This window comes from Orbicella faveolata, unplaced genomic scaffold (genome assembly GCF_042242905.1).
Source record: "Orbicella faveolata isolate gen_17 unplaced genomic scaffold, um_ofav_v1 contig_47, whole genome shotgun sequence".
In the NCBI taxonomy this organism is placed as follows: Eukaryota; Metazoa; Cnidaria; class Anthozoa; order Scleractinia; family Merulinidae; genus Orbicella; species Orbicella faveolata.
The window spans coordinates 20,671,599-20,696,022 of NW_028301577.1; the positions used below are offsets into that span (position 1 = coordinate 20,671,599).

The 24,424-nt window shown below is 36.4% G+C and overlaps 2 protein-coding genes across 4 annotated transcripts; both read right to left on the reverse strand.

Moving 5' to 3' along the window:
* Positions 1-1,376: 1,376 nt before the first annotated feature.
* LOC149097539 (uncharacterized) lies at positions 1,377-13,462 on the reverse strand. 3 transcript variants are annotated; one of them, XM_089279523.1, is made up of 5 exons: positions 13,279-13,312; positions 12,337-13,055; positions 9,449-9,599; positions 8,817-8,950; positions 7,109-8,235 (listed from the first exon to the last, which is right to left on the reverse strand). In XM_089279523.1, exons 2-5 carry the CDS (start codon positions 12,388-12,390, stop codon positions 7,915-7,917), a joined length of 660 nt encoding a protein of 219 aa, XP_089135649.1. In that variant the 5' UTR covers positions 12,391-13,055; positions 13,279-13,312; the 3' UTR covers positions 7,109-7,914. The 3 variants fall into 3 exon arrangements, with proteins under 3 accessions (XP_089135650.1, XP_089135651.1, XP_089135649.1); XM_089279524.1 differs by lacking the exons at positions 7,109-8,235; positions 8,817-8,950; positions 9,449-9,599; positions 12,337-13,055 and adding exons at positions 1,377-2,512; positions 2,964-3,094; positions 3,588-3,738 and having other exon boundaries at positions 13,279-13,462; XM_089279525.1 differs by lacking the exons at positions 7,109-8,235; positions 8,817-8,950; positions 9,449-9,599; positions 12,337-13,055; positions 13,279-13,312 and adding exons at positions 1,377-2,512; positions 2,964-3,094; positions 3,588-3,738; positions 3,881-5,654.
* Positions 13,463-13,798: 336 nt separating this feature from the next.
* LOC149097540 (uncharacterized) lies at positions 13,799-16,376 on the reverse strand. The gene is made up of 4 exons (XM_089279526.1): positions 16,316-16,376; positions 16,025-16,175; positions 15,394-15,527; positions 13,799-14,930 (listed from the first exon to the last, which is right to left on the reverse strand). Exons 1-4 carry the CDS (start codon positions 16,322-16,324, stop codon positions 14,610-14,612), a joined length of 615 nt encoding a protein of 204 aa, XP_089135652.1. The 5' UTR covers positions 16,325-16,376; the 3' UTR covers positions 13,799-14,609.
* Positions 16,377-24,424: the final 8,048 nt, after the last annotated feature.

Here is a 24,424-nt window from a genome sequence, read left to right on the forward strand (position 1 = left end):
TAACTTCAAAGAAAGGGAGATGTTGCGATATTGCATTATTGTAGTAGACCATGTCACGTGTTCCTGTTGCATCGTGTTCCTTACATGGTCATTAACATTCATTGTGATTCTCACTGAGTCTGATGCATATCTATCAAAACAGGGACAGCTTCATAGACTACTAAAATTTCTTTTGTTACAGTTCAAAACCAAGAAAGGTTAAGAACACATTTTTTATTAAAGCTGAATACTCTTTGACACCTAAATAAAGTCATGCATTCCTTCATTCCTTCCTTCCTTCCTACCTTCCTTTCTTCATTCATTCATTCATTCATTCATTCATTCATTCATGGTTTAAAAGTGAACAGGATTTGTATTTGACGCTCGTACATGGTGAGTTGCATATTTTGTTTAGAAATATGGAGATTTCCTCGTTCTCTTTGTTTGGTGAAATGCTTCGGCGAATTTCTTTAATGGTTATTGGTGAAAGACTGGTAAAGCTACTGCCAATAAAATGACTGCAAAGCTGTCGGCAAAAATATTCGAATTGTGCTTGAATAATTACTATAAATGTAGATTCCTTTGTTTTTTTGTTTTTTGTTTTTTTGTTGTCGTTCAATTTATCAAGTTTGGTGAAATGCTTATTGGTGAATTTCTTTAAAGGTTATTGTGATGAGCAGATTATTAGTAGTTTTTGGGAGTTCGACTTATTCTTTTAACATAATTACCGGTAGATAACTGCAGTGAAATATGCATTAAGCTGACCCCATATTAACCGGTCACCCTCTATTACTAGCTGAAGTTCCAAAAGTTTCCTCCCAGATTTACTAAAAAAATAAACTTGCATTCAGCGGACACCTCTGTTAGGCGGACAAAGACACCAATATTAAGGCATTTTGTTGCACAAAACCTGCAATAAGCAGACATTTCAAGGACTTTTTACTTCTAAAGGTTCAGCGGAGACTCCTTTGACACTGGTCAGCGATGTCATTTTAAATGGCTAAGTGGTTATTCCAGATTGATGTATTGATTTACTGGACATCGTACTGTGCTAGTCTTTAATCTTACCCTGTGTTACACTGTCTTACACTGTCTTACACTGTGTTACAAAAGAGTTAATAATTAACTATTATTGCACAACATATTAGAACTGTTTTCAGCACACACCCTGCATTAAGTGGACACTAGTGGGGATCCCAATGTCAGCTTAACACAGGTTTTACTGTACTTGCTTATCCCAAACACAAGCAAAGTTTTGATTTTAGTGTGTCTTCTAAAAAATGTCTGGTATTTTTGTTGACAGTGTCTCCTAACATAGATTTTTTTCAAAATATTCTTTCAGACATAACCACCTTTCCTTAAGCTCATCCAAGGTTAAATCAGCATTCAGGCAACAATTTTGTATTTAATATAAATTTTAATGTTAACTATAAAGATACTCTTAGAGTACAACATATTCTCTGGTTACTGCACCAGTTACAAGCCATATTAGTTATAATATGTAATTCATATTATTTATTACTTATTGATATAACCTATAGTTGTAGCATATAAAAAAATACAATCTATACATCTTGTTTTCCTCAGCCTAATATATCAATCAGCTTGAACAAAAAATAGGGTTTGTATATGGAATGTCCATTCTCTTCTAATAGTTATCATGTTAATTCCTATAAAAACTAGTTACAAACTGATATGAGCAACAAAGCAGCTATATACACCATTTTTAAAACAATTCTCTACAGCAACAGTAATGTGAATGTCATGGTAGTATATTGTTTTGTCGTCTTTTTCACCTATAGCAAATGAATGATTTAAAATATTTAAATCCTAAAAATTGTGGCTAGTTGCAATTATTGCAACTTGGCCTCAATTATTGTTCAAGTGAAATTAAGACACCATAATTTAATTAAACTGGCCTAAAACAGGTTTAAACCTATAGGTAAAAATGTTTTGCCATGTCTAAATGCAGTCTAAAAGTTCTTATTAAGTCTATTTCTATTCGTGGTTAGAGAATCCCTATGCAGATATCCTAAGCTCAAATCTCAGTTTGGGTTTGTTTGAATACATCTATTGTTTGCTTTGATTCCACATGGGAATTAATCTGGGCTTCAATTCTGTGATGAAATTCTGGATAATTTATTAAACAATGCAGAAAACTGAATCATTTAAGATCATTATAATTTTAAATATTGATTGTTCAGCCTGAACTCTAACATGCTTCCACCTCAGAAGCCTGACAATATGAAGTTGCAAACTGTATGCTGTCATAATTGAAGTTACCCACACCCAATGTATGAGTTTCAACGTTATTACAGAACATCAAGCCTGTCACGTGGGGCAAGAAATGAAACCATGTTTGTAAGTCCTCCGGTTGTTCTTTAAATCTCTTCAAAGATGCATTTCCCTCGTTGTCGCTGGCAAGAAACATTCCGGTGCTCAATGACATGATTGTGTAGTAGTGTCCACCGTCACTAGCAACATTGATTTCAAACATGAACTTCTTATCTTTAAGGTCTTCAGCATTTGATTTCTAGTGAGAAAGAAAAGTTGAATAGTTTGATCAGCTGAGTTAGTGAGTAGAAAATATTATATTCTTTCAATGTTAAATTGTAATAATGCCTCTTGCCCCTGCCCTCCACAAACTGGCCCATCCCTCTTTCTTGATTTCAAGGCATTTAAAGTCGAGAACAATATTATTGTAACTAAAGCCTCCCCCCACCAAAAAAAAAAAAAAGATAAGCCCTGCCAAAAATAAGTGTCTCCCTTCTGCAATTAGCATGTATTCTATTTTTATAATTTAGAGTATTAGAGACAACTGATTTTTCATTTAATTAAAAATACAGTAACAAACATTCTTCCAAGAGTCTTATATCAAATGTTGTCAACCGTGAAAGCTATAATCATGGACCTTGGGGAGGTCTCCATCCCCAGGTGTGCGGTCCTATTGAAGGGGCACTAGTAAACTGTTGTTCAACACTCACCAATAGAAATACTTTGCCATCTTTGTCATCATTTGCACACAAATAGTAGCGATCATTTTGGTCTCCTAATTCACATCTCATGGTACATATCAATGGGCACTCACCACTTTCAGTTTTTTCTATGTAGAATTCTAGAAAATAAAATGAATTCAATTCAACACTATTCAACATTATCACTCGAAACGATACTTTTCTGGATGTTTGAGATCAGGAAATATGATTTCACACTGCACCTTCAAAATGGTTTCAATGTACTATCTAAAATGTCCTTATATTCGAACCAGGGATTTTAAAATGTCATTATAAATATCAGTGTTTTCCTTAAATTCTTCATTTTATTTATTCCTCTATTTATCTAGTTATATAATAGTTTTTGTTGTTTTTACAGTAACATAAAACTGAATTTTAGAACCAGTGTAAATATTCAATTTCTTTGTCTTGTGATGAGAATCTTCAGAGAGTTTTAGCTAGTTTTAGTGACTCTTCAGTCATGCTACTTTAAGCCGAGTCCTCATTCCGGTTCGTTCGATTTTCAGAAGAAATGTCGGCCACTTTAAGTAATTTTTATGAAAGCGGTTTTTGGTATTAGACCCAGTTTGTATGAAACCCTTTTATAAAGTTTACCAGTTCTTTTATCGTCTGTGCGGGTTCCAGTAAACGTGAGCGGAACGTGTGCTTGGTTTATATGGCCATTTCCAACCTCAGCCTTCAAGACGTTTCCACCTCGCTGGTGTTCGTGTGTGTGTTGACGAATTGCAGCTTGAATTGCCGTTGCCTGTTTAAAGGGAAGAATAGACATTTGTTTGGATATACACTTGTTGAAACAACCTACTTGTACTTCATAGCCGGTTAAAGATTAGATAAAATTTCAACGAACTACTTGATAAGGCAACCAAACAACCGTTTTCTACTCATACATCAGACATGTTTTTCTCGGGACAGTGTGCTTTCCAACTAGATTACCAGTGTATAGCTTCCAAAAGTAGATAGCTGTAGTACAACGGAATGCTGCTCTGGGGTTGTATTTATACAAAAAGTTACGGGCAGGAAGTTAATTATGAAAATTTGCAGCCCGGGGATTCCCCGAAGTCACGCGCTCTACGAAGAAAATGATAAAGACTAAAAAAATGTTGGTCGCAAATGATTCTCGTTGATCGTGTCAAACCGGTTGTTTATAAACTGCAGGAGCGTGTGCTACGCTAGTGGGGAAAATTCTAGATTCTATCACATAAAAGAGAACATATATCGGAATTTGAAAATCGCCATGCCACGCTACGAAAGAAAGGATCAGGAATAGCAAACATAGATTTCAGTTTGGTTTCGCTTAAAGGGTAGTAAAAGTTCGTTTAAGAAAATGAAAAGATAGAACTTTCCTTTTTATGGGGCATAAAATTAGCATAAACGTCTTGGCATTTTTAGGGTTTGTCACGCGTTAGCTCGCGTGACATTCATCTTCACCAGCTGGAAAATAACACTACAGTTCACATTGCAATTTTGTACAGGATTATTAACACAAATACTTTCGAATTTTAAAGAGCCCAGTACAATGTAGAAGTTGAAAACAGAATATATTCCTCGAGAATCTATTTTAGAAGATTCTAAGCACCTGAAAGCTGCTATGATAAATTCTGTTTGAAAATGAAAACATTGAGATGAATACTTTTAATTTAGGAAATCTAAGTCACTGGATATTTGTCGTGTTTCTTTATTTTCATAAAACACGATATGCGTAAACTATTAAACGGGTAAAATTGAGTATAAAACCAGTCGAGCACGTGATTTGTTCCGTAAATATACTAGGGTTCACTAGTTCATGACGAATACAATCTATACCGTGGTTTATTTACCGGTATCTGATCAGCTTTTATCGTGACATTTGGAAGAACGCATTCTCTAAGCTCTTCGTCGTGGGATCGAAGGAGAAGTACACGTTTACTAGACAAAGGCTGAACATAGAAATGGCATATTCGATCACTATAACGCAATGGACACTTGACTTGTTGCTCAGTTCTAAAGCGAATATTTTCAAGGATTTTTTTTTTAAAGAGCAAGATGTTTTTATACCCCTCCTGATTACATCATCAAATGTTGGACCACAGAATGACCTTTGTTTAGACTACAAAACGACTGGCCATCAACACATAGGAAAAGTTCTTCCCGTCAAACATTTCAAAAACAAGGCTGTATGAAGAAATAACAAACAAGCCGTGACCGTGACAAGTTCAATAGCAAAAGCACTATTGTCTCGCTTCGTGATTACGTGGCAGTTCTAATTTCTAACATCCCTCATTTATTCTGCTCAGATTCGAATTGATGTATAACACTTTAAAAGCTTCGCTTTCACTCCGTTTCCTTTGGCAGATGTCTTTTCGACATCTTTTCCTTCGTCCACTTCAAGAAAAGCAAGACAAAGTCGAGGACAAAGTGCTAATTTGTAATTCTGTCTGTGGTAGTTGGTCGTTTGAAAATATTTACATCATTTAATGCATATTTATTGTGAAAATATAAAATTAAGAGATAAGACCTGTCTGTTATGGCTCTGAAACAGTGCTTTAAAATTCAAACTAATTTCCTTTAATTCGAAACAAAACTAAATGCACTATTAGCTACTCTTTAATCATGCATTCTCGATCTCCAAGGCGTTCAACCGCATCGATATTTTGTGAACTTGTTTGAGTAGAAATATTAAATCTTTACGTTATAGAAGTGTTTGCCTTGGGTAATCCTGTCTGTTCTACTTCAGTTGCTTCCAATTTGAAAACGGGCATGATTTTCCACTACAAATACACTTTAACTCTGCTAGGATTTCTTTCTTCCTTGGACACTAACGTTTGAATGACGACATATTTTCTGAGCTCTGCTTATAGACGGTTAACTAACTTCGCGAAAAGTCCCGTAAGTAACTTCAGCCCAGATAAGTTACTTTAGGTAGGGAAATTTACCAATCTTGGGACAAAGGAAAATTTCCCCAGAGAGGAAGTTTCGATTTTAACTCAAGTTAATTAATCCCAAGCTTTTAACCTTGTTGTGAGACGCTTCCGGAATTCCTTTACACATACAAACAGCGTGTATAAGCTCATGTACAGTACGCAATATAAACCAGAAACAGATGTAGCAATTCACGTTGAGCAAGGCTCCAGTGTATGAAAACTAGTTTGCAATGGCTCACATCTAACACATCAGTTGTACAGGCTTGAAGGTGGACGTCAGACATAACGTCCGTTAATGTGGCGTAGTAACGTCCGCTACTTTACAAGAAATAATTATTAAAACATTCTGATGGGTTTCTCATGCATGGAAGAAATAAACTTGCTGAAAATTATTTAAATTAATGTTATAGAAGCGACTATGATAGTCTCATGTGTTATAATAGTTTTAAAGAAAACCAGCTCAGTGTCACATCCGGGATTATCTCAATTTCTTTGCGATAGGAATCCATTTTGGAATCTACTGGAGACGGACAAGTGCAAACTGATAATTATAATTTTCAATTCAAATATTTCATTTTTTGTGGGATTAACCAATTCCAGTTAATGAAGGTCATATTGGTGTAAATGAAAGTATCTTGACCATAATGAAACAAATTTGGACACAAATGAATGGATATTTTCTGTAAATGAACAGCAAAAGGTGTATTTGCGTTGTCGGGCTTTGCAGCCTTTCGCCGCTATATATGGCCATGGCTAAGTCCACTATTTCGATTGACGGGGGAAGGGAAGGGGTGATTTAGGGTGACTCATGTGTTTGACCAATTATAATTGGTTAATCCTGTAGCCATATTTATCTTTCTCAATCTCATTAAGAATTCATCAGGTGCTTGTGAATTTCCTCCTGATAAAACCTTTCAAAGCTAAGGTTTCCGTCAGTCCCCTACAGACCTTTTTAAACCATCTAAAAGTAACGGTTACCCGAAAGTAAGAGCCCTTTTTGCCTGCTAAATGTGAAAGTAACGGGGGCTGTTACTTTGCTTGTATTTGGTCATCCCAAACACAAACAAAAATATGATTTTGGTGTATCTTCTAAAAATGTCTTTGGTATTTTTACTGACAGAGCATCGTAACATATAGATTTTTTCAAAATATTCTTTCAGACATAACCACCTTTGCTTGAGCTCATACAAGGTTAAATCAGCATGCAGGCAGCAATTTTGTATTTAATATAAATTTTAATGTTAACTATAAAGATACTCATAGAGTACAACATATTCTCTGGTTATTGCACCAGTTACAAGCCATATTAGTTATAATATGTAATTACTATTATTTGTTATTTAGGGTATTAAAAAATTCACGACATTTTTTTTTACTCTGCCTAGTATATCAATCAGCATGAACAATTGGGTTTGTATATGGAATGCCCATTATGGAATGTCCATTATCCTCTTCTATTAGTCATGATATTAATTCCTATAAAAACTAGTTACAAACTGATATGAACAACAAAGGAGCTATATGCACTATTTTTAAAACAATTCTCTACACCAACGGTAATGTGAATGTCATGGTAGTATATTGTTTTGTTGTCTTTTTGACCTATAGGAAATGAATGATTTAAAATATTTAAATCCTAAAAATTGTGGCTAGTTCCAATTATTGCAACTTGGCCTCAATTATTTTGCAAGTGAAATTGAGACAGCATTATTTAATTAAATTGGCCTGAAACAGGTTTTAACCTGTTGTTTTGCCATGTCTAAATGCAGTCTAAAAGTTGTCATTAAGTCTCTTTCTATTCGTGGTTACAGAATCCCTATGCAAATATCCTAACCTCAAATATTAGCGAAAATCTCAGTTTGAGCTTGTTTGAATACATATCTTGCTTGCTTTGATTCCACATGGGAATTACTATGGGCTTCAATTCTATGATAAAATGCTGCATAATTTATTCAACTATGCAGAAAACTGAATCATTTAAGATCATTATAATTTTAAATATTGATTGTTCAGCCTGAACTCTAACATGCTTCAACCTCAGAAGCCTGACAATATGAAGTTGCAAAGTGTATGCTGTCATAATTGAACTTACCCACACCCAGTGTATGAGTTTCAACGTTATTACAAAACATCAAGCCTGCTATGTGGGGCATGAAATGAAACCATGTTTGTAAGTCCTCCGGTTGTTCTTTAAATCTCTTCAAAGATGCATTTCCCTCGTTGTCGCTGGCAAGAAACATTCCGGTGCTCATTGACATGATTGTGTAGTAGTGTCCACCGTCACTAGCAACTTTGATTTCAAACATGAACTTCTTATCTTTAAGGTCTTCAGCATTTGATTTCTAGTGGGAAAGAAAATTTGAATACGTAAAAATATTGAAGGACCGTAGCCAGGGTTGAGCATAATAAAAATTTAAAAACGATCTCTGGCTAAAAATGTTTACAGATATACGATATTTTTATTAAAATTTGAATAGTTTGATCAGTTGAGTTACTCACTTTGGAAAAAGTATTGTTTCAATGCTACATTGTAATAATGCCTCTTCCCAGGGCTGCCCTCCACAAACTGGCCCATCTCCCCTCCTTGATGTCAAGGCATTTAAAGTCAAAAACAATATTAATGTACGTGTAGCCTATTCCGTTCCCCCTTTCCAAAAAAAAAATATATATATATATATATAAGCCTTTCAAAAATAAGTGTCTCCCTTCTGCAATTAGCATGTTTTCCATCTTTATAATTTAGAGTATTAGAGACAACTGATTTTTCATTTAATTAAAAATACAGTAACAAAGATTCTTTCAAAAGTCTCATATCAAATGTTGTCAGCCGTAAGAGCTACACGCATAGGCCTTGGGGAGGTCTCCATCCCTAGGTGTACTGTCCTATTTAAGGGGCACTAGTAAACTGTTGTTCAACACTCACCAATAGGAATACTTTGCCATCTTTGTCATCATCTGCACACAAATAGTAGCGATCATTTTGGTCTCCTAATTCACATCTCATGGCACATATCAAGGGGCGGCACTCACCACTTTCAGTTTTTTCTAGATAGAATTCTAGAAAATAAAATGAATTCAGTTCAACACTATTCAACATAATCGTGTGTGACGATACTTTTTTTTTGAATGTTTGGGATCAGAAAATATGATTTCACACTGTACCTTCTTCAAAATGTTTTCAATGTACTTTCTAACATGTCCTTATTTTCGAACCAGGGATTTTAAAGTGTTATTATGAATATCAGTATTTTTCTTACATTCTTCTTTTTATTTATTCCTCTATTTATTTATTTATTTGTTTTTTGTTGTTGTTTTTGTTGTTTTTACAGTAACGTAAAATTGAATTTTAGAACTAGTGTAAATATTGAATTTCTTTGCCTTGTGATGAGAATCTTCAGAGAGTTTTACTCACTCTTCGGTCATGCTACTTTAAGTCGAGGCGTCATTCTGGTTTCTTCGAGTTTCAGAAGAAGTGTTGGCCACTTGAAGTAATTTTTATGAAAAAATTTTTTGGTATCAGACCCAATTTCTATGAAACACTTTTACAAAGTTTACCTGTTCTTGTATCGTCTGTGCGGGTTCCAGTAAACGTCACCGGAACATGTGCTTGATGTACATGGCCATTTCTAACGTCGGCCTTCAAGAGGTTTCCACCTCGCTGGTGTTCGTGTATGTGTTGACGAATTGCAGCTTGAATTCCCGTTGCCTGTTTAAAGAGAAAAATAGACGTTTGTTTGGATATATACTTGTTGAAACAACCTACTTGTACCTCATAGCCGATTAAACATTAGATAAACTTTCAACGAACTAGTTGAAGGCAACCAAACAACGGTTTTCTACTCGTACCTCAGACATGTTTTTCTCAGGACAGTGTTCTTTCCAAGCAGATTACCAGTGTATAGCTTCCAAAAGTAGTTAGCTGTAGTGCGATCCGCGGTTGTATTTATACAAAAGTTACTGGCAGAAAGTTAATTATGCAAATTGCAGCTCGGGGATTTCCCGAAGTCACGCGCTCGATAAAGACTGAACAAATGTTACTCGCAAATGATTGTCGTTGATCGTGTGAAACCGGTTGTTTATAAGCTGCAGGAGAGTGTGTTACAATAGTGGATTTTTTCACATAAAAGAGAAGAACACCTATCGGAATTTGAAAAGCGCCATGCCAGGCTACGAAAGGATCAGAAATAGCCAAAAAAGGTTTTTGGTTTTATTAAAAGATTAGTAAAATGTTCTTTAAGAAAATGAAAAGATAGAACTTTCCTTTTTATACGGTATAAAATTAGCATGAATATCTTTGGTATTTTTAGGGGTTGTCACGCGTTAGATCGCGTGACATGCATCTTCATAAGCTGGAAATTAAAATAACACAACAGTTTATCGCGCAATTGCGAAACACGATTATCAACACAAATACCTTTCGTAGAATGTGTGAATTTCAAAGAGCCCAGTACAGTACAGAAACAGAAAACAGGAGAGATTCTTTGAGAATCTATTTTAGAAGATTCTAAGCACCTGAAAGCTGCTATGATAAATTCTGTTTGAAAATGAAAACATTTAGATGAATACTTTTAATTTAGGAAATCGAAGTGACGAAATATTTGTCGTGTTTCTTTATTTTTATAAAACACGATATGCGTAGACTATTAAACTGCTAAAATTGAGTATAAAACTAGTTGAGCACGTAATTTGTGCTAGGGTTCACTAGTTCAGGATGAGTACAATCTATACCGTGGTTTATTCCTTTTATCGAGACATTTGGAAGCCTCTTCGTCGTGGGATCGAAGGAGAAGTAGACATTTACTAGACAAAGGCTGAACAGAGAAATGGCATATTCGATCACTATAACGCAATGGACACCAGACATGGTGCTTAGTTAACAACACAACAACAACAACCATTTTATTTTGCATAATACATAGAATATCATTCAGCAAAAGAATACATTAAACTTAAATAAGCAAAAAAACTATTTAAAATAATAAAAACTAAACGAGCTGAGTAGTTACAGGAATTATTACGCTTTAAATCGGTTGTAGGAAAAATAAAGAAAAGAAGAGGTAGAAAGAAAAAAAAAATATACAGATATAAATATAAAAAGAAATATAATTAGTAACAGTACCAGTTATAGACAGAGCATTGTTTAATTAAGAGCGATAGTAACCTAAAGAAAAAATACTAAGCTAGCATTAAGCATAAGAACTTAGAAATTGCTTAGTCAAGGTTTGTTTAAATAAACGCGGAGATAAACTTTTTATCTGTTCATCCAAATTGCTGCAGATAGAAGGACAAGAGAAATGTAGATTGAATTTTCCATAATTAGTTCTAACCTGGTCGATATAATATGTTGACTTAGATGCTAGCCTAGTGTTATAGTTATGTTTAGGTGATATGCATGTAAAGTAATTGTCAAAGACCTAAGGTAATAGATTATGGTAATACTTAAACATAAAAACGGCAGTTTGCATAGTAACCAGGATGTGATTATACGTAGAGCCTGTTTTTGCAAAGTTGCAATGGGTTTAGGAGTTTTGGAGTAGGTATTTCCCCAGACAACCAAGCCATAGGTAAGAAAGGGATACACTAAGGAATAATAAATCTGAGTAAGAATATCATCAGTAACAAAATGCCTGAGCTTAGATAGGATACCAATGCCTCTTGAAATTTTCTTACTCACTTCATGTGCATGTTTTTTCCAATTTAAATGACAATCAATAATAAGACCTACGTATTTGACACAAGTTGTTAAGTTCTAAAGCGAATATTTTTTTAAAGAATATGATGTTTGTACCCCTCCTGATTGCATCATCAAATGGTGGACCACAGAATGACCTTTGTTTAGGCTACAAAACGACTGGGCAAATATCTTAAAAAGAAAGCTGGTACGAAGAAATAACAAACAAACCGTGACCCTGACACCGGAAAGAACTTCTTTCTCGCTTCGTGATTATGTTCCAGGTCTAATTTCTAACATCCCTCATTTATTCTGCCCTGATTGGAGTTGATGTATAACACTAAAAGTTTCGCTTTCACTCCGTTTCCTTTGGCAGATGTCTTTTCGAAATCTTTTCTTTTCTCCACTTCAAGAAAAGCACGACTAAGTCGAGGACAAAATACTAGAACCTCAAGAGTTATTTGTTATTGTGTCGGTGGTAGTTGGTCGTTTGAAAATATATACATCACTTAATGCATATTTATTGTGAAAATATAAAATTAAGAGAAAAGACCTGTCTGTTATGGCTGTGAAGCAGTGCTTCAAAATTCAGACTAATTTCCTTTAAATCAAAATAAAACTAAAATGCATTCTTAACTGAACTCTTTAATCATGCATTCTCGATCTCCACGGAGTTCAACCGTATCGATATCTGCATGGAGTTAGTGAAACGTATATTTTTTGCAGTTGTTTGAGTAGAAATATTAAATCTCTTCGTTTTAAATGTGTTTACCTTGGTCAATCCTGTCTGTTCTACTTCAGTTGCTTCCAATTTGATCACGGACATGATTTTCCAATACAAATACACTTTAACTTGGCTTGGATTTCTTTCTTCCTTGGAGACTAACGTTTGAATGACGACACATTTTCTGAGCTCTGCTGATAAACGTTTAACTAACTTCGGGAAAAGTCCCGCGAGTAACTTCAGCCCGGATAGGTGACTTTAGGTATGATCTTGGGACAAAAGAAAATGTCCCCAGAGTGGAAACCCTTTCGATTTTAACTCAATTAATTCCGAGCTTTTAACCTTGTTGAGAGACGCTTCCGGAATTGCTTTACACATACAAACCCATGTATCAGCTCATGTACCGTACTGACCGTACACAATATAAACCATATACAGATGTACCAATTGAAGTTGAGCAAGGCTCCAGTGTATGAAAACTAGCTTGCAATGGCTCACATCTAACACATTTGTACAGGCTTGAAGCTGGACGCCGGACATAACGTCCCTTAGTGTGGCGTAGTAACGTCCGCTAGTTTACAAGAAATAATTATTAAAACATTATTCTGATGGGTGTCTCATGCATGGAAGAAATGAACTTGCACAAAATCATTTAAATTACACGCGCTTTCTGTGCTACGTCCACAGGCGATATCTTTCGACCATCTCTCGACATTCCATCTTTCGACATGCTATGTAAACGGCTGAAATACGGTTTACCTGTGAAACTAGCAATTTTTCCGGTTATTAGCGGAACAAACGACAAGTATATGATAATTACTGACCTCAAATGAACGAAGAAGATTGTGGACTCCCGATTTACGGGATAATTCAAACGATATTAGTGTACTCGATCGGCTCTCAATAGTGACTTCCGGTAGAATTGGGCCGCTACCGCTCAGTTAATATTCGAAAGATGTAAACATTCAAAGCAGTCGATTTATCACTCACAGAATGTTTTCTTGATGCTCCTTGCCTTAGTTTGATGTCAAATAAATCCATCTTTCATGACTAAAAGTCGAAGTCGACCGCAAAGAAGCCACTTGTGCTTACATTTTGACGTAGGCCAGGTTACATAGCATGTCGAAAGATGGCATGTCGAGAGATAGTTGCTATGCACGTAACACTGAAAGCGGGTGTAACGTTATACAAGCGACTATGATGGTCTCATGTGTTATAATAGTTAAGAAAACCAGCTGTCACATCCGGGATTATCCCAAATTCTTTCCCAAATTCTTTCCGATAGGAACCATTTTGGAATCTACTGGAAACGGACAAGTTGCAGACTGATAATTAGAATTTTTGCTTGTGTTTGGTCATCCCAAGCACAAACAAAGTTGTGATTTTAGTGTATCTTTTAAAAATGTCTTTGGTATTTCTACTGACAGAGCATGGTAACATGTTGATTTTTTCAAAATATTCTTTCAGACATAACCACTTTTCCTTGAGGTCATACAAGGTTAAATCAGCATTCAGGCAACAATTTTGTATTTAATATAAATTTTAGTGTTAACTATAAACATACTCATAGAGTACAACATATTCTCTGGTTACTGCACCAGTTACAAGCCATATTAATTATAATACGTTATTAATATTATTTGTTACTTGTTGATACAACAACCAATCATTGTAGGATGCTGAAAAGTACAATTAGACTTCTATTTTTCTCTACCTAATATATCAAAGAGCATGAACAATTGCGTTTGTACATGAAATGTCCATCGCCCTTCTGAAAGTCACGACGTAATTCCTATAAAAAATACTGCTAACAAACTGATATGAACAACAAAAGAGCTACATGCACTATTTTTTAAAAAGTAATTCTCTACAGCAACTCTAATTGGAATTTCACTGTAGTATCTTTTTTCACCTATAGGAAAATTGTTTAAAATATGTAAATCCTGGTGGCTAGCTTAAGCCTCAATTATTGTTCAAGTGAAATTAAGACAGCATTATTTAATTTAAAAAAAAACTAGTCTGAAACAGGTTTAAGCTATAGCTAAAGTTGTTTTGCCATGTTTAAATACAGTCTACAAATTGTTAAGGCTCTGCCCATTTGTGGTCAGAGAATCCCTATGCCAATAACCTAATATCAAATATTAGCAAAAACTCTCAGTTGGAGTTTGTTTGAATACATGCATTTCTTGCTTTGATTCCATATGGGAATTACTATGGGCTTCAATTCTACGATAATATGCTGCAAAATTTATTAAACTATGCAGAAAACTGAATCATTCAAGATCATTATAATTTTAAATATTGATTGTTGAACTTGAACTCTAACATGCTTCCACCTCAGAAGCCTGACAATATGAAGTTGGGAACTGTATCCTGTCATAATCGAAGTTACCCACACCCAATGTAAGAGTGTCAACGTTATTACAAAACGTCAAGCCTGTCACGTGGGGCAAGAAATGAAACCATGTTTGTAAGTCCTCCGGTTGTTCTTTAAATCTCTTCAAAGATGCATTTCCCTTGTTGTCGCTGACAAGAAACATTCCGGTGCTCAATGACATGATTGTGTAGTAGTGTCCACCGTCACTAGCAACTTTGATTTGAAACCTGAACTTCTTATCTTTAAGGTCTTCAGCATTTGATTTCTAGTGAGAAAGCAAAGTTGAATAGTTTCAGTTATCAGTTGAGTTAGTGGGTGGAAAATATATTCTTTCAATGTTAAATTGTAATAATGCCTCTTGCCCCTGCCCTCCACAAACTGGCCCATCCCTCTTTCTTGATGTCAAGGCATTTAAAGTCAAGAACAATATTATTGTAACTCAAGCCTTCCCCCACGCCCCCCCCCCCCCCGCACAAAAAGAGACAAGCCCTGCCAACAATAAGTGTCTTCCTCCTGCAATTAGCACGTTTTCCATCTTTATAAAATAGAGTATTAGAGATGACTGACTTTTCATTTAATTAAAAATACAGTAACAAAGATTCTTCCAGAAGTCTTATATCAAATATTGTCAACCGTGAAAGCTATAATCATGGACCTTGGGGAGGTCTCCATCGTCAGGTGGGCAGTCTTATTGAAGGGGCACTAGTAAACTGTTGTTCAACACTCACCAATAGGAATACTTTGGCATCTTTGTCATCATCTGCACACAAATAGTAGCGATCATTTTGGTCTCCTAATTCACATCTCATGGTACATGTCAGGGGGCCGCACTCACCACTTTCAGTTTTTTCTAGATAGAATTCTAGAAAATAAAATGAATTCGGTTGAACACTATTTAACATAATCATGTGAAACGATACTTTTTTTGAATGTTTGAGATCAGAAAATATGATTTCACACTGCACCTTGTTCAAAATGTTTTCAATGTACTATCTAACATGTCCTTATTTTCGAACAAGGGATTTTAAAGTTTTATTATGAATATCAGTATTTTTCTTAAATTCTTCATATTATTTATTCATCTATTTATTTATTTATTTGTTTTTCGTTGTTATTTTTGTTGTTTTTACAGTAACATAAAACTGAATTTTAGAACCAGTGTAAATATTGAATTTCTTTGTCTTTGTGATTAGAATCTTCAGAGAGTTTTACTGACTCTTCAGTCATGCTACTTTAAGCCTAGGCGTTATTCTTGTTCGTTGAATTTTTAGAAGAAGTGTTGGCCACTTGAAGTAATTTTTATGAAAGCATGTTTTCGTATCAGACCCAATTTCTATGAAACACTTTTATAAAGTTTACCTGATCTTCTATCGTCTGTGCGGGTTCCAGTAAAGGTGACCGGAACATGTGCTTGGTTTACATGGTCATTTCTAACGTCGGCCTTCAAGAGGTTTCCACCTCGCTGGTGTTCGTGTATGTGTTGACGAATTGCAGCTTGAATTCCCGTTGCCTGTTTAAAGGAAAAAATAAACGTTTGTTTGGATATACTTGTTCAAACAACCTACTTGTACTTCATAGCCGATTAAAAAGATAAGTTAAAATTTCAACGAACTACGTGAAGGCAACCAAACAACTGTTCTCCAGTCGTACCTCAGACATGTTTTTTCTTAGGACAGTGTTCTTTCTAAGCAGATTGCCAGTGTATAGCTTCCAAAGGTAGATAACTGAAGTTGTGCGGAACTCTGATCCGGGGTTGTATTTATACAAAAGTTATGGGCAGGAAGTTAATTATGCAATTTGCAGCTCGGGGATTCCCCGAAGTCACGCGCTCGATAAAGACCTAAAAAACGGTACTCGCAAATGATTGTCGTTGATGGTTTCAAACCGGTTGTTTTTAAGCTGCTGGAGAGTGTGTTACGGTAGCGGGGAAGACCCCAGATTTTATCACATAGAAGAGAGGAAGATCTATCGGAATTTGAAAAGCGCCATGGTACGCTTCAAAATAAAGGATCAGCAGGTTAGTAAAACTTTCTTTAAGAAAATGAAAAGATAGAACTTTCCTTTTTATACGGTATAAAATTAGTATGAACGTCTTGGTATTTTTAGGGCTGTCACGCGATGTATTGGGTGACTTAATTGCAACTTCATGAGCTGGAAAATATGTTAAAACACTACAGTTTATCGCGCAATTCTGTAAAGAATTGTTGACACAAATACATTCGTAGTATATTTGAAATAGATCCGCAAGAAGGAAAAGAGCAGAATTGCAGAGGATAAAGCAACCCAAATTCCATGAGAATCTTTTTTAGAAGATTCTGAGGACCTGAAAGCTACTTAATAAATTCTGTTTGAAAATGAAAACATTTTATAGACGAACGTTTTTAATTTAAGAAATCTAAGTCACGATATATTTGCCGTCTTTCTTTATTTTTATAAAACCTGAAATGGGTAGACTTTACGTGAAAAACTAGTATTATAGTATAAAACCATTTGAGCACGTGATTTGTTTCTCCAGAATCACGATCAGGTTTCACGAGTTCTAAATATAACGTTTCTCGGTTCATGTAGCAGCTCTCGTCTCACATGCGTGAATGGCTCGATTTCCTTTGAGAGAACAATGAAACAAGCCACAGAGACAATGCACCTAGCCCTAAAACAATAACAGCTATACACTATGACGATAAATAGAATTTTAAGCTCATGAGAGCTGCTACACTTTTGATTTTCTCTCTCGGCCGGAGAGGTTTAACGAGTACAGTGCAGGCACACTGTACCCACACTGCTCAGCGGATTGTCCCCCAAAAAACTTTCGGCGGTGGAGAGACAAGTTGCTACAATTATGGACAAACGTCTTGCTTCTAGGACAAATTTACACTTGTGGCGGTTTGTCTGGCACACTAAACAAACAGTAGCACGCGAATGCAACTTCACTTGCCCTTTCCCTCGCCCCTCTACTTCTCACCCAACCTACTATGTTGGACGCGTTTATCCCCGCAATTTCTCCTGAGAGTTTTGATTTTAAAGAGAGCAGTATTTTTTCAAACCTCACTTCCAGAACACAGATAATTTATGGCATTACATCAGTGTCTCAAGTACTTAAGTCGTCTTAGTCCACTGTTGTCGGACTGTATATTTAGTTCGAGAGACTCTGAGAAGCGAACACGTTTACAAGACAATTGGAAATGGAATATTCGATAAGTACAACGTAGCGGACAACTGACTTATTGCGCAGTTGCACGTGACACATTGGAAGTTCAGTTCTCATAGCAAAAGAGCTGCTGTCTCACCCTCGGTGATTATGGTTCAGTTCTAATTTCTTACACCCTACATTTCTTCTACCACGATTGAACTGATGTACATGGTCGTACAAGTATAATACTTTTATTCTCGGTTTCTTTAGCAGATCTCGTTTTGAAATCGGTTGTTTTCTCCATGTCAAAAAAAGCGCAGAAAAGTTCTAAAACCTCAAAAACTATTCATTTGTGTTAATTTATAACAACGTACTACTCAAAGTTTTAGTGAAAAATGGATTGGCTGCCTTCGTTTTTTACACAAGGCAAAAAACCTACAATGAACGAAAATGGCATGGCCTTTATTTCGGATTTATTTCGGCGGAAATCGCTTTCTTTATTTATTGAGAAAACCGCACTAAATCCACAGAATCAAAATTTAGGGGTTCAGCTCCCGAAGCGAAACAACATTGGTGAGCCATCAAGCCGCAAAAAGTTTGGTTATGACATCACCAGCGAGCACACTCTAGGGGAGGGAAGGGGAGGGTATGGGAAGCCATTTGTAGCAAAATTCAATCCTTGCAATATATGTTTAATCCTTTAAATAATGGTTTCATTTAAACACAAAAAAAGGCATTCAATCCAATGGCAAATAAAATTTTTGGTTCAATTCAATCTTTTAATTTTCATGATTCAATCCAATACCTGGAATATTGATTCAATCCAATACCTGGAATATTGATTCAATCCAATACCTGGAATATTGATTCAATCCAATACCTGAAATATTGATTCAATCCAATTCCTCGAATATTGATTCAATCCAATACCTCGAATATTGATGCAATCCAATACCTCGAATATTGATGCAATCCAATACCTCGAATATTGATTCAATCCAATACCTCGAAGAATGATTCAATCCAATACCTCGAATATTGATGCAATCCACATCGAATATTGATGCAATCTTCCTGGGCCGAGCGCGGCCAACAGGAACGAGAGTAACTGAGCACTAGAGAGCACTGAAAACATGGCGGGCGAAGGAGAACTAGATTTAGAAGTCGAGTTTCCTAAGTTTCTTGCAGACGTCTTGGATAAAACGGAAATAATTTTTGAGAATTTTGACTCAGAAGTTGCAGAAGCGCACGCCGAAGTCTGCTTAGGTAAATGAGGCATTGCTACAACCAAGACACAAGGGACACGGAGAATTTAGATCCCATTACTGTCGCTTTTGTACATGTAAGTTAACCAATTTTTATGTGACAAACATATTTGTTTATTAAAAGCTAGCTTTTTGCTAGCTTTTTGTGACAAATAACATAAACTGTCGCAAATTGTGCTCCCACATTGGTCTTTGGTATTGTGCATATTTCTGCTGTCCACCCATTACTGGCACACTAAACTTTGAACTGTAAACAAAATTTTTACTGTGCTATGTACACAGTCAAACATTTTTCTCACAAAAACTGTTTGTGTAAACCTGGCTTTACGTTATTTTTGAAATAAGAACCTTACATTTTACAAGACAGCAATCATTGAACATTGGGATGTGTTTTAAGTTTTTCAATGTTGCTGTTTCATGTTTTGCATTATTTAACCCGCCTGTGGTACTTCTTTCCTAAAAACGATGTTTTTCTTGATATTCTATGACAAACATTGCACCAATTTGTTGTGAATATTATCGGGTACCCAGGGCTCAAGGCTAACACTACTGCCAACTAGTCACACATTTCAGTTTTGAATAGTAGATTTTGCACTTTCACTAGCCATTGTGGCAATCATGATGGAATGGAGTACTGGTCTACTGGATGAAAACAAAATTGAGAGTTATCCTGACGAAGTAAAACTGAAGAGAATAGAAACTAATGAAAACAGGGAAACTATGAGTGGATTTCGTGGAAATAATTGCCTCAATAAACATATAAATATTGAACTATTAAATGGAGATAAAAGAAAATGGTACCACTGATAGAAGCACATCAGAGATTGAACATAAGCATATTCAAGAAAAGCAGGATTCGTGTTTGTGGGAGTGAAATTTTCTTAGTGATTATTATTAACACTTTAGATGCAACAAGATATGTCCAAGATTGACCACTCTTATAAAAAAGTCAGTGAAACTGTGTATTTAAAAGGCTGGCTGGTGCAAAGTTAGTTTTGGCTAGTGACATGAGACCTGTTAGTGGCCATTACGCCATTGCACCAAGAATTTAGTCTTGTGTCCTGGGTACTTTTGAAAATAAGATAACAAATTAACCTTGCAACATTTTAACATCTGTTTTGATAAGCACCTGTAAAATCTACAAAGCAGAGTAGTGCACATGGCAGTTATAAAATGCCCTGATTTCTCTTCAGTTTAGTTGTGTTGCTAGACCTTAGGCATCCTGTAATTCCTGAAAGCATTTTCTGAGTTTTGTATATCAATGAAAAGAAAGATGAGAAAATAATTTACTTGATACAGGGTGAGGTTTTTTGTTGTGAATTGAGTTGCAAAAATACTTTAGTGGCACCATAATCTCCTTTACCCAGCCCACACACATGTAGTATTATGCAACTGTCAGTTGCCCAAGTTTAACTGTCACAAGTTCTAGAGCCTCTTGGAAGATGTCTACTCCCATTTGACTTGATTCTTTTAAGGGATCTAGCCTTTCCAATACAAATGACTGCACTGAATCATGTTGTCCAGGTCAATTTCTTCAACTACAACATTGTTATCACTGTCCAATGGAGTTGGACCATCAGGATCATCACCATAGTATTCAAAATCATATGACTTTCCATTTGAAAGGGGGTTTTCAGGCTGCATCATATGATAAGCCACATTTGGTATGGCAACCAGTTTTTTTTCTGTTCTTACATTTTGGTAGTTGAAAGCTTAAGTGAACTGGCAAAGAGCTTGGTTTATCCTTGGTTGAAAAACTAAGTTTAAGGTGAAAAGATGCACTGAATTATCAGTCTCCAGGATGCCCCACAATTCAATACTATAAAAAGTGTAAAAGTACAAGTGGGAAGCACAACGGAAAACATCCCACAATCTTTCAGTTCGTTGGTTGTGTTGATGGCCCAGCAGTGAAGCTGCGCCTCTCCTTTCTTCTAACCTGCACCATTGTATCGCACACACCAATGCTTTCAACACCATGATATACTCGTACCCTCAAAGGCCAAAATTCTCCGTCTCTCTTAACGGCATCCAGAAACAATTCAAGAACTGGTTCTGCTTTATTGTTTGCACTACATTTCAAAAACGTTATTCTCCGAGAAAATCCATCTATACAGCCGTGAATTAGTATTTTCCATCGGATCAGAGAGTGATGTCCATCCAGATGCCAAAGCAAATTTACGCACCCTATCTCAAGACAGTATTTTGGGGATCTAATTTTGTTAACCTTTCTCTTATTCTTCTCCGTTGAACCCGTAACCCAATGGACTTAAAGAAACCTGCAATGAAGTTATATCCAGTAGCACTCCCGTGGTTAGAAATGTACTCTTGACTGATTTCGGTTCCTTATCAGGTAAGCTGTCGAAACCCCTCATATCTTCTAAGCCATACCGCCCGGGGGGGGGGGGGGCACTGCCATATATGGGCTATATAGGTATGTGCCGCTGTGAAGGGTATGGTTTTCAAGCAGTTTACTCTAGGATAGGGTATATAAATCAGAGCATTTAGGTCTAGAATAGGGTATAATTTTTCACAAAACTGACTAGTTGGTTGAAGATTTTATCTAGACTAAGGAAACCAGGAATTGCCACTCAAAAATATAATAAAATCAAATCGGCAAGTTTAAATTTACGCAAATCAGCCTCAACAGTGTCGATAGATGGGGGGATTTGGGGAGTTTACTCTAGTATAGGGTAACAAAATTCAGCTGAACTACAATCATGGACAAAAGTCTTGGGACAAATTTGCACTTCTGGCGCTTTTGCTAACACGCCAGGCGCGAATACAACTTCACCTGCCTAACCTCGCCCCCCCCCCCCCCACCCCCCATGCAATGTTGAAAACTAGTACGTGTAATTTCACCTGATTTTCAACATTGTGTTGGGGGGGAGGGGGGAACAGCAACCCGTTTATAAAGGATATAGCAGCGTTTTCTTCATACTTCAGTTCTAAAACACAGATAATCCGTTACATTACATAAGTGTCCCAAGGACTTTTGTCCACGATTGTAGCTCTGGTATACGCTAAGGGTTCCAGGGTCCCAGCGGCACATCCCCTCCCAGAAATTCCCAAAGTACCTCCCCGGGCCATACCGTCTGTCACTCTTCTGTGAATTGTCCATCTCGAAACTCCAATCATCTCTGTTATCGTTGTCCAGATGAATCCTAGTCCTCAAAGTTTCTCAAGCACCTCAACAGAAATTTTAAGAAATGGTCTTCCATGCTTTCCTCTTTTTTCGCTTTCCATCGTAATGGATTCCGCAGTAAAAATTGACGGAGTAATAGCTCTGCGACGCAACACACTGAACACATCTACAAAAGCGACAGTAATGGGATCTAAATTCTCCGTGTCCCTTGTGTCTTGGTTGTAGCAATGCCTCATTTACCTAAGCAGACTTCGGCGTGCGCTTCTGCAACTTCTGAGTCAAAATTCTCAAAAATTATTTCCGTTTTATCCAAGACGTCTGCAAGAAACTTAGGAAACTCGACTTCTAAATCTAGTTCTCCTTCGCCCGCCATGTTTTCAGTGCTCTCTAGTGCTCAGTTACTCTCGTTCCTGTTGGCCGCGCTCGGCCCAGGAAGATTGCATCAATATTCGATGTGGATTGCATCAATATTCGAGGTATTGGATTGAATCATTCTTCGAGGTATTGGATTGAATCAATATTCGAGGTATTGGATTGCATCAATATTCGAGGTATTGGATTGCATCAATATTCGAGGTATTGGATTGAATCAATATTCCAGGTATTGGATTGAATCAATATTCCAGGTATTGGATTGAATCAATATTCCAGGTATTGGATTGAATCAATATTCCAGGTACTGGATTGAATCATGAAAATTAAAAGATTGAATTGAACCAAAAATTTTATTTGCCATTGGATTGAATGCCTTTTTTTGTGTTTAAATGAAACCATTATTTAAAGGATTAAACATATATTGCAAGGATTGAATTTTGCTACAAACGGCTTGCCATAGAGGGGAGTCTCAAGGTAACCCGAACAGGGGAGCTGAAGAATGCCATATTTTTTCGGCGGGAAATTGGGCAACCCGCGTTTATCTGAAGGGAAACACCATAACCATTTTGAGAGAGAGGTGTTGTTTTAAACAGAAGCTTTCTATTTAGAAAAGAAAACTTATTTCTGTTGTAATATCAACAAACGACAGCGGAGTTGATATTACGTTTCAAGACAGGGAACGTGAAAGGGAAGAGGACGGCAGAGAGCAAGAATTAACAGGCAAAGCAGTCGCCAAAGAGAGCGGGCCAGGGCTAGAGAAAGGAGGCGAAACAGAACTGAAAAATGCCTTGAAAATATAAGCAAGGAACGACGCCAAGCCGAGCGAGCCAGGAAAAGAGAATGGAGGCGAAATATAAGTGAGAAACGCCGAGAAGTTGAGCGAACGGACGGCGGAAACATTAGTTCAGTTCAGTGTTCACAAGTTTCTGTCTGGAAGAGTGAATATTGCCAAATTGCGGTAAGCGATTGTACTCTTTGCTGTAACTTCACTTCTGAAAATAATCAAACTGTATTATTTCGTAAATACTGCTCGGCGAGTTTTGAAGTTTTCTTTGTGCTAGTACACCAGTTAGCAGGAGCTAGAAGGGAGAGCTTCGTAGTCTGCTAAAATATCTTTTGGTACGGTTGGCAACCAAGAAAGGTCAAGAACGCATTTTTTTAAAGCTTAATACTCTTTGACGACTAAATTAAGTCATTTATTCTTTTCTTTCTTCCTTCCTTCCCTCCTTCCTTCCTTCCTTCCTTCCTTCATCCATTCATTCATGCTTTAAAAGCGAACAGGATTTGCTAATTTGAAAAGCTGACGCTCGTTCGTGCTGATTTGCATATTTTGTTTACAAAGTATGGAGATTTCCTCGTTTTGATTGTTTGGTGAAATGCTTGGGCGAATTTCGTTAATGGTTATTCAGTGGTGAAAGGTTGGTAAAGCTACTGCCGATAAAAGACTGCAAAGCAGTCGGGCAAAAATAATATTCAAATTATGCCTGAATAATTACTATAAATGTAGATTCCTCGGTTTTGTGGTTGTTGTTGTTGTTGTTGTTCAATTCATAATCAGTTTGGTGAAATGCTTATTGGTGAATTTCTTTAAAGGTTATTGTGATGAGCAGATTATTAGTAGTTTTTGGGAGTTCCACCTTTATTCTTTTAACATAATTACCTGTAATAACTACAATGAAACCTGTATTAAGCTGACCCCATATTAAGTCGACACCCTCTATTACCAGCTGAAGTCGCAAAAGTTTCCACCCACATTTACTGTAAAATAAACCTGCATTCAGCGGACACCTGTGTTAAGCGGACACGGACACAAATATTAAGACATTTTGTTGCACAAAACCTGCAAT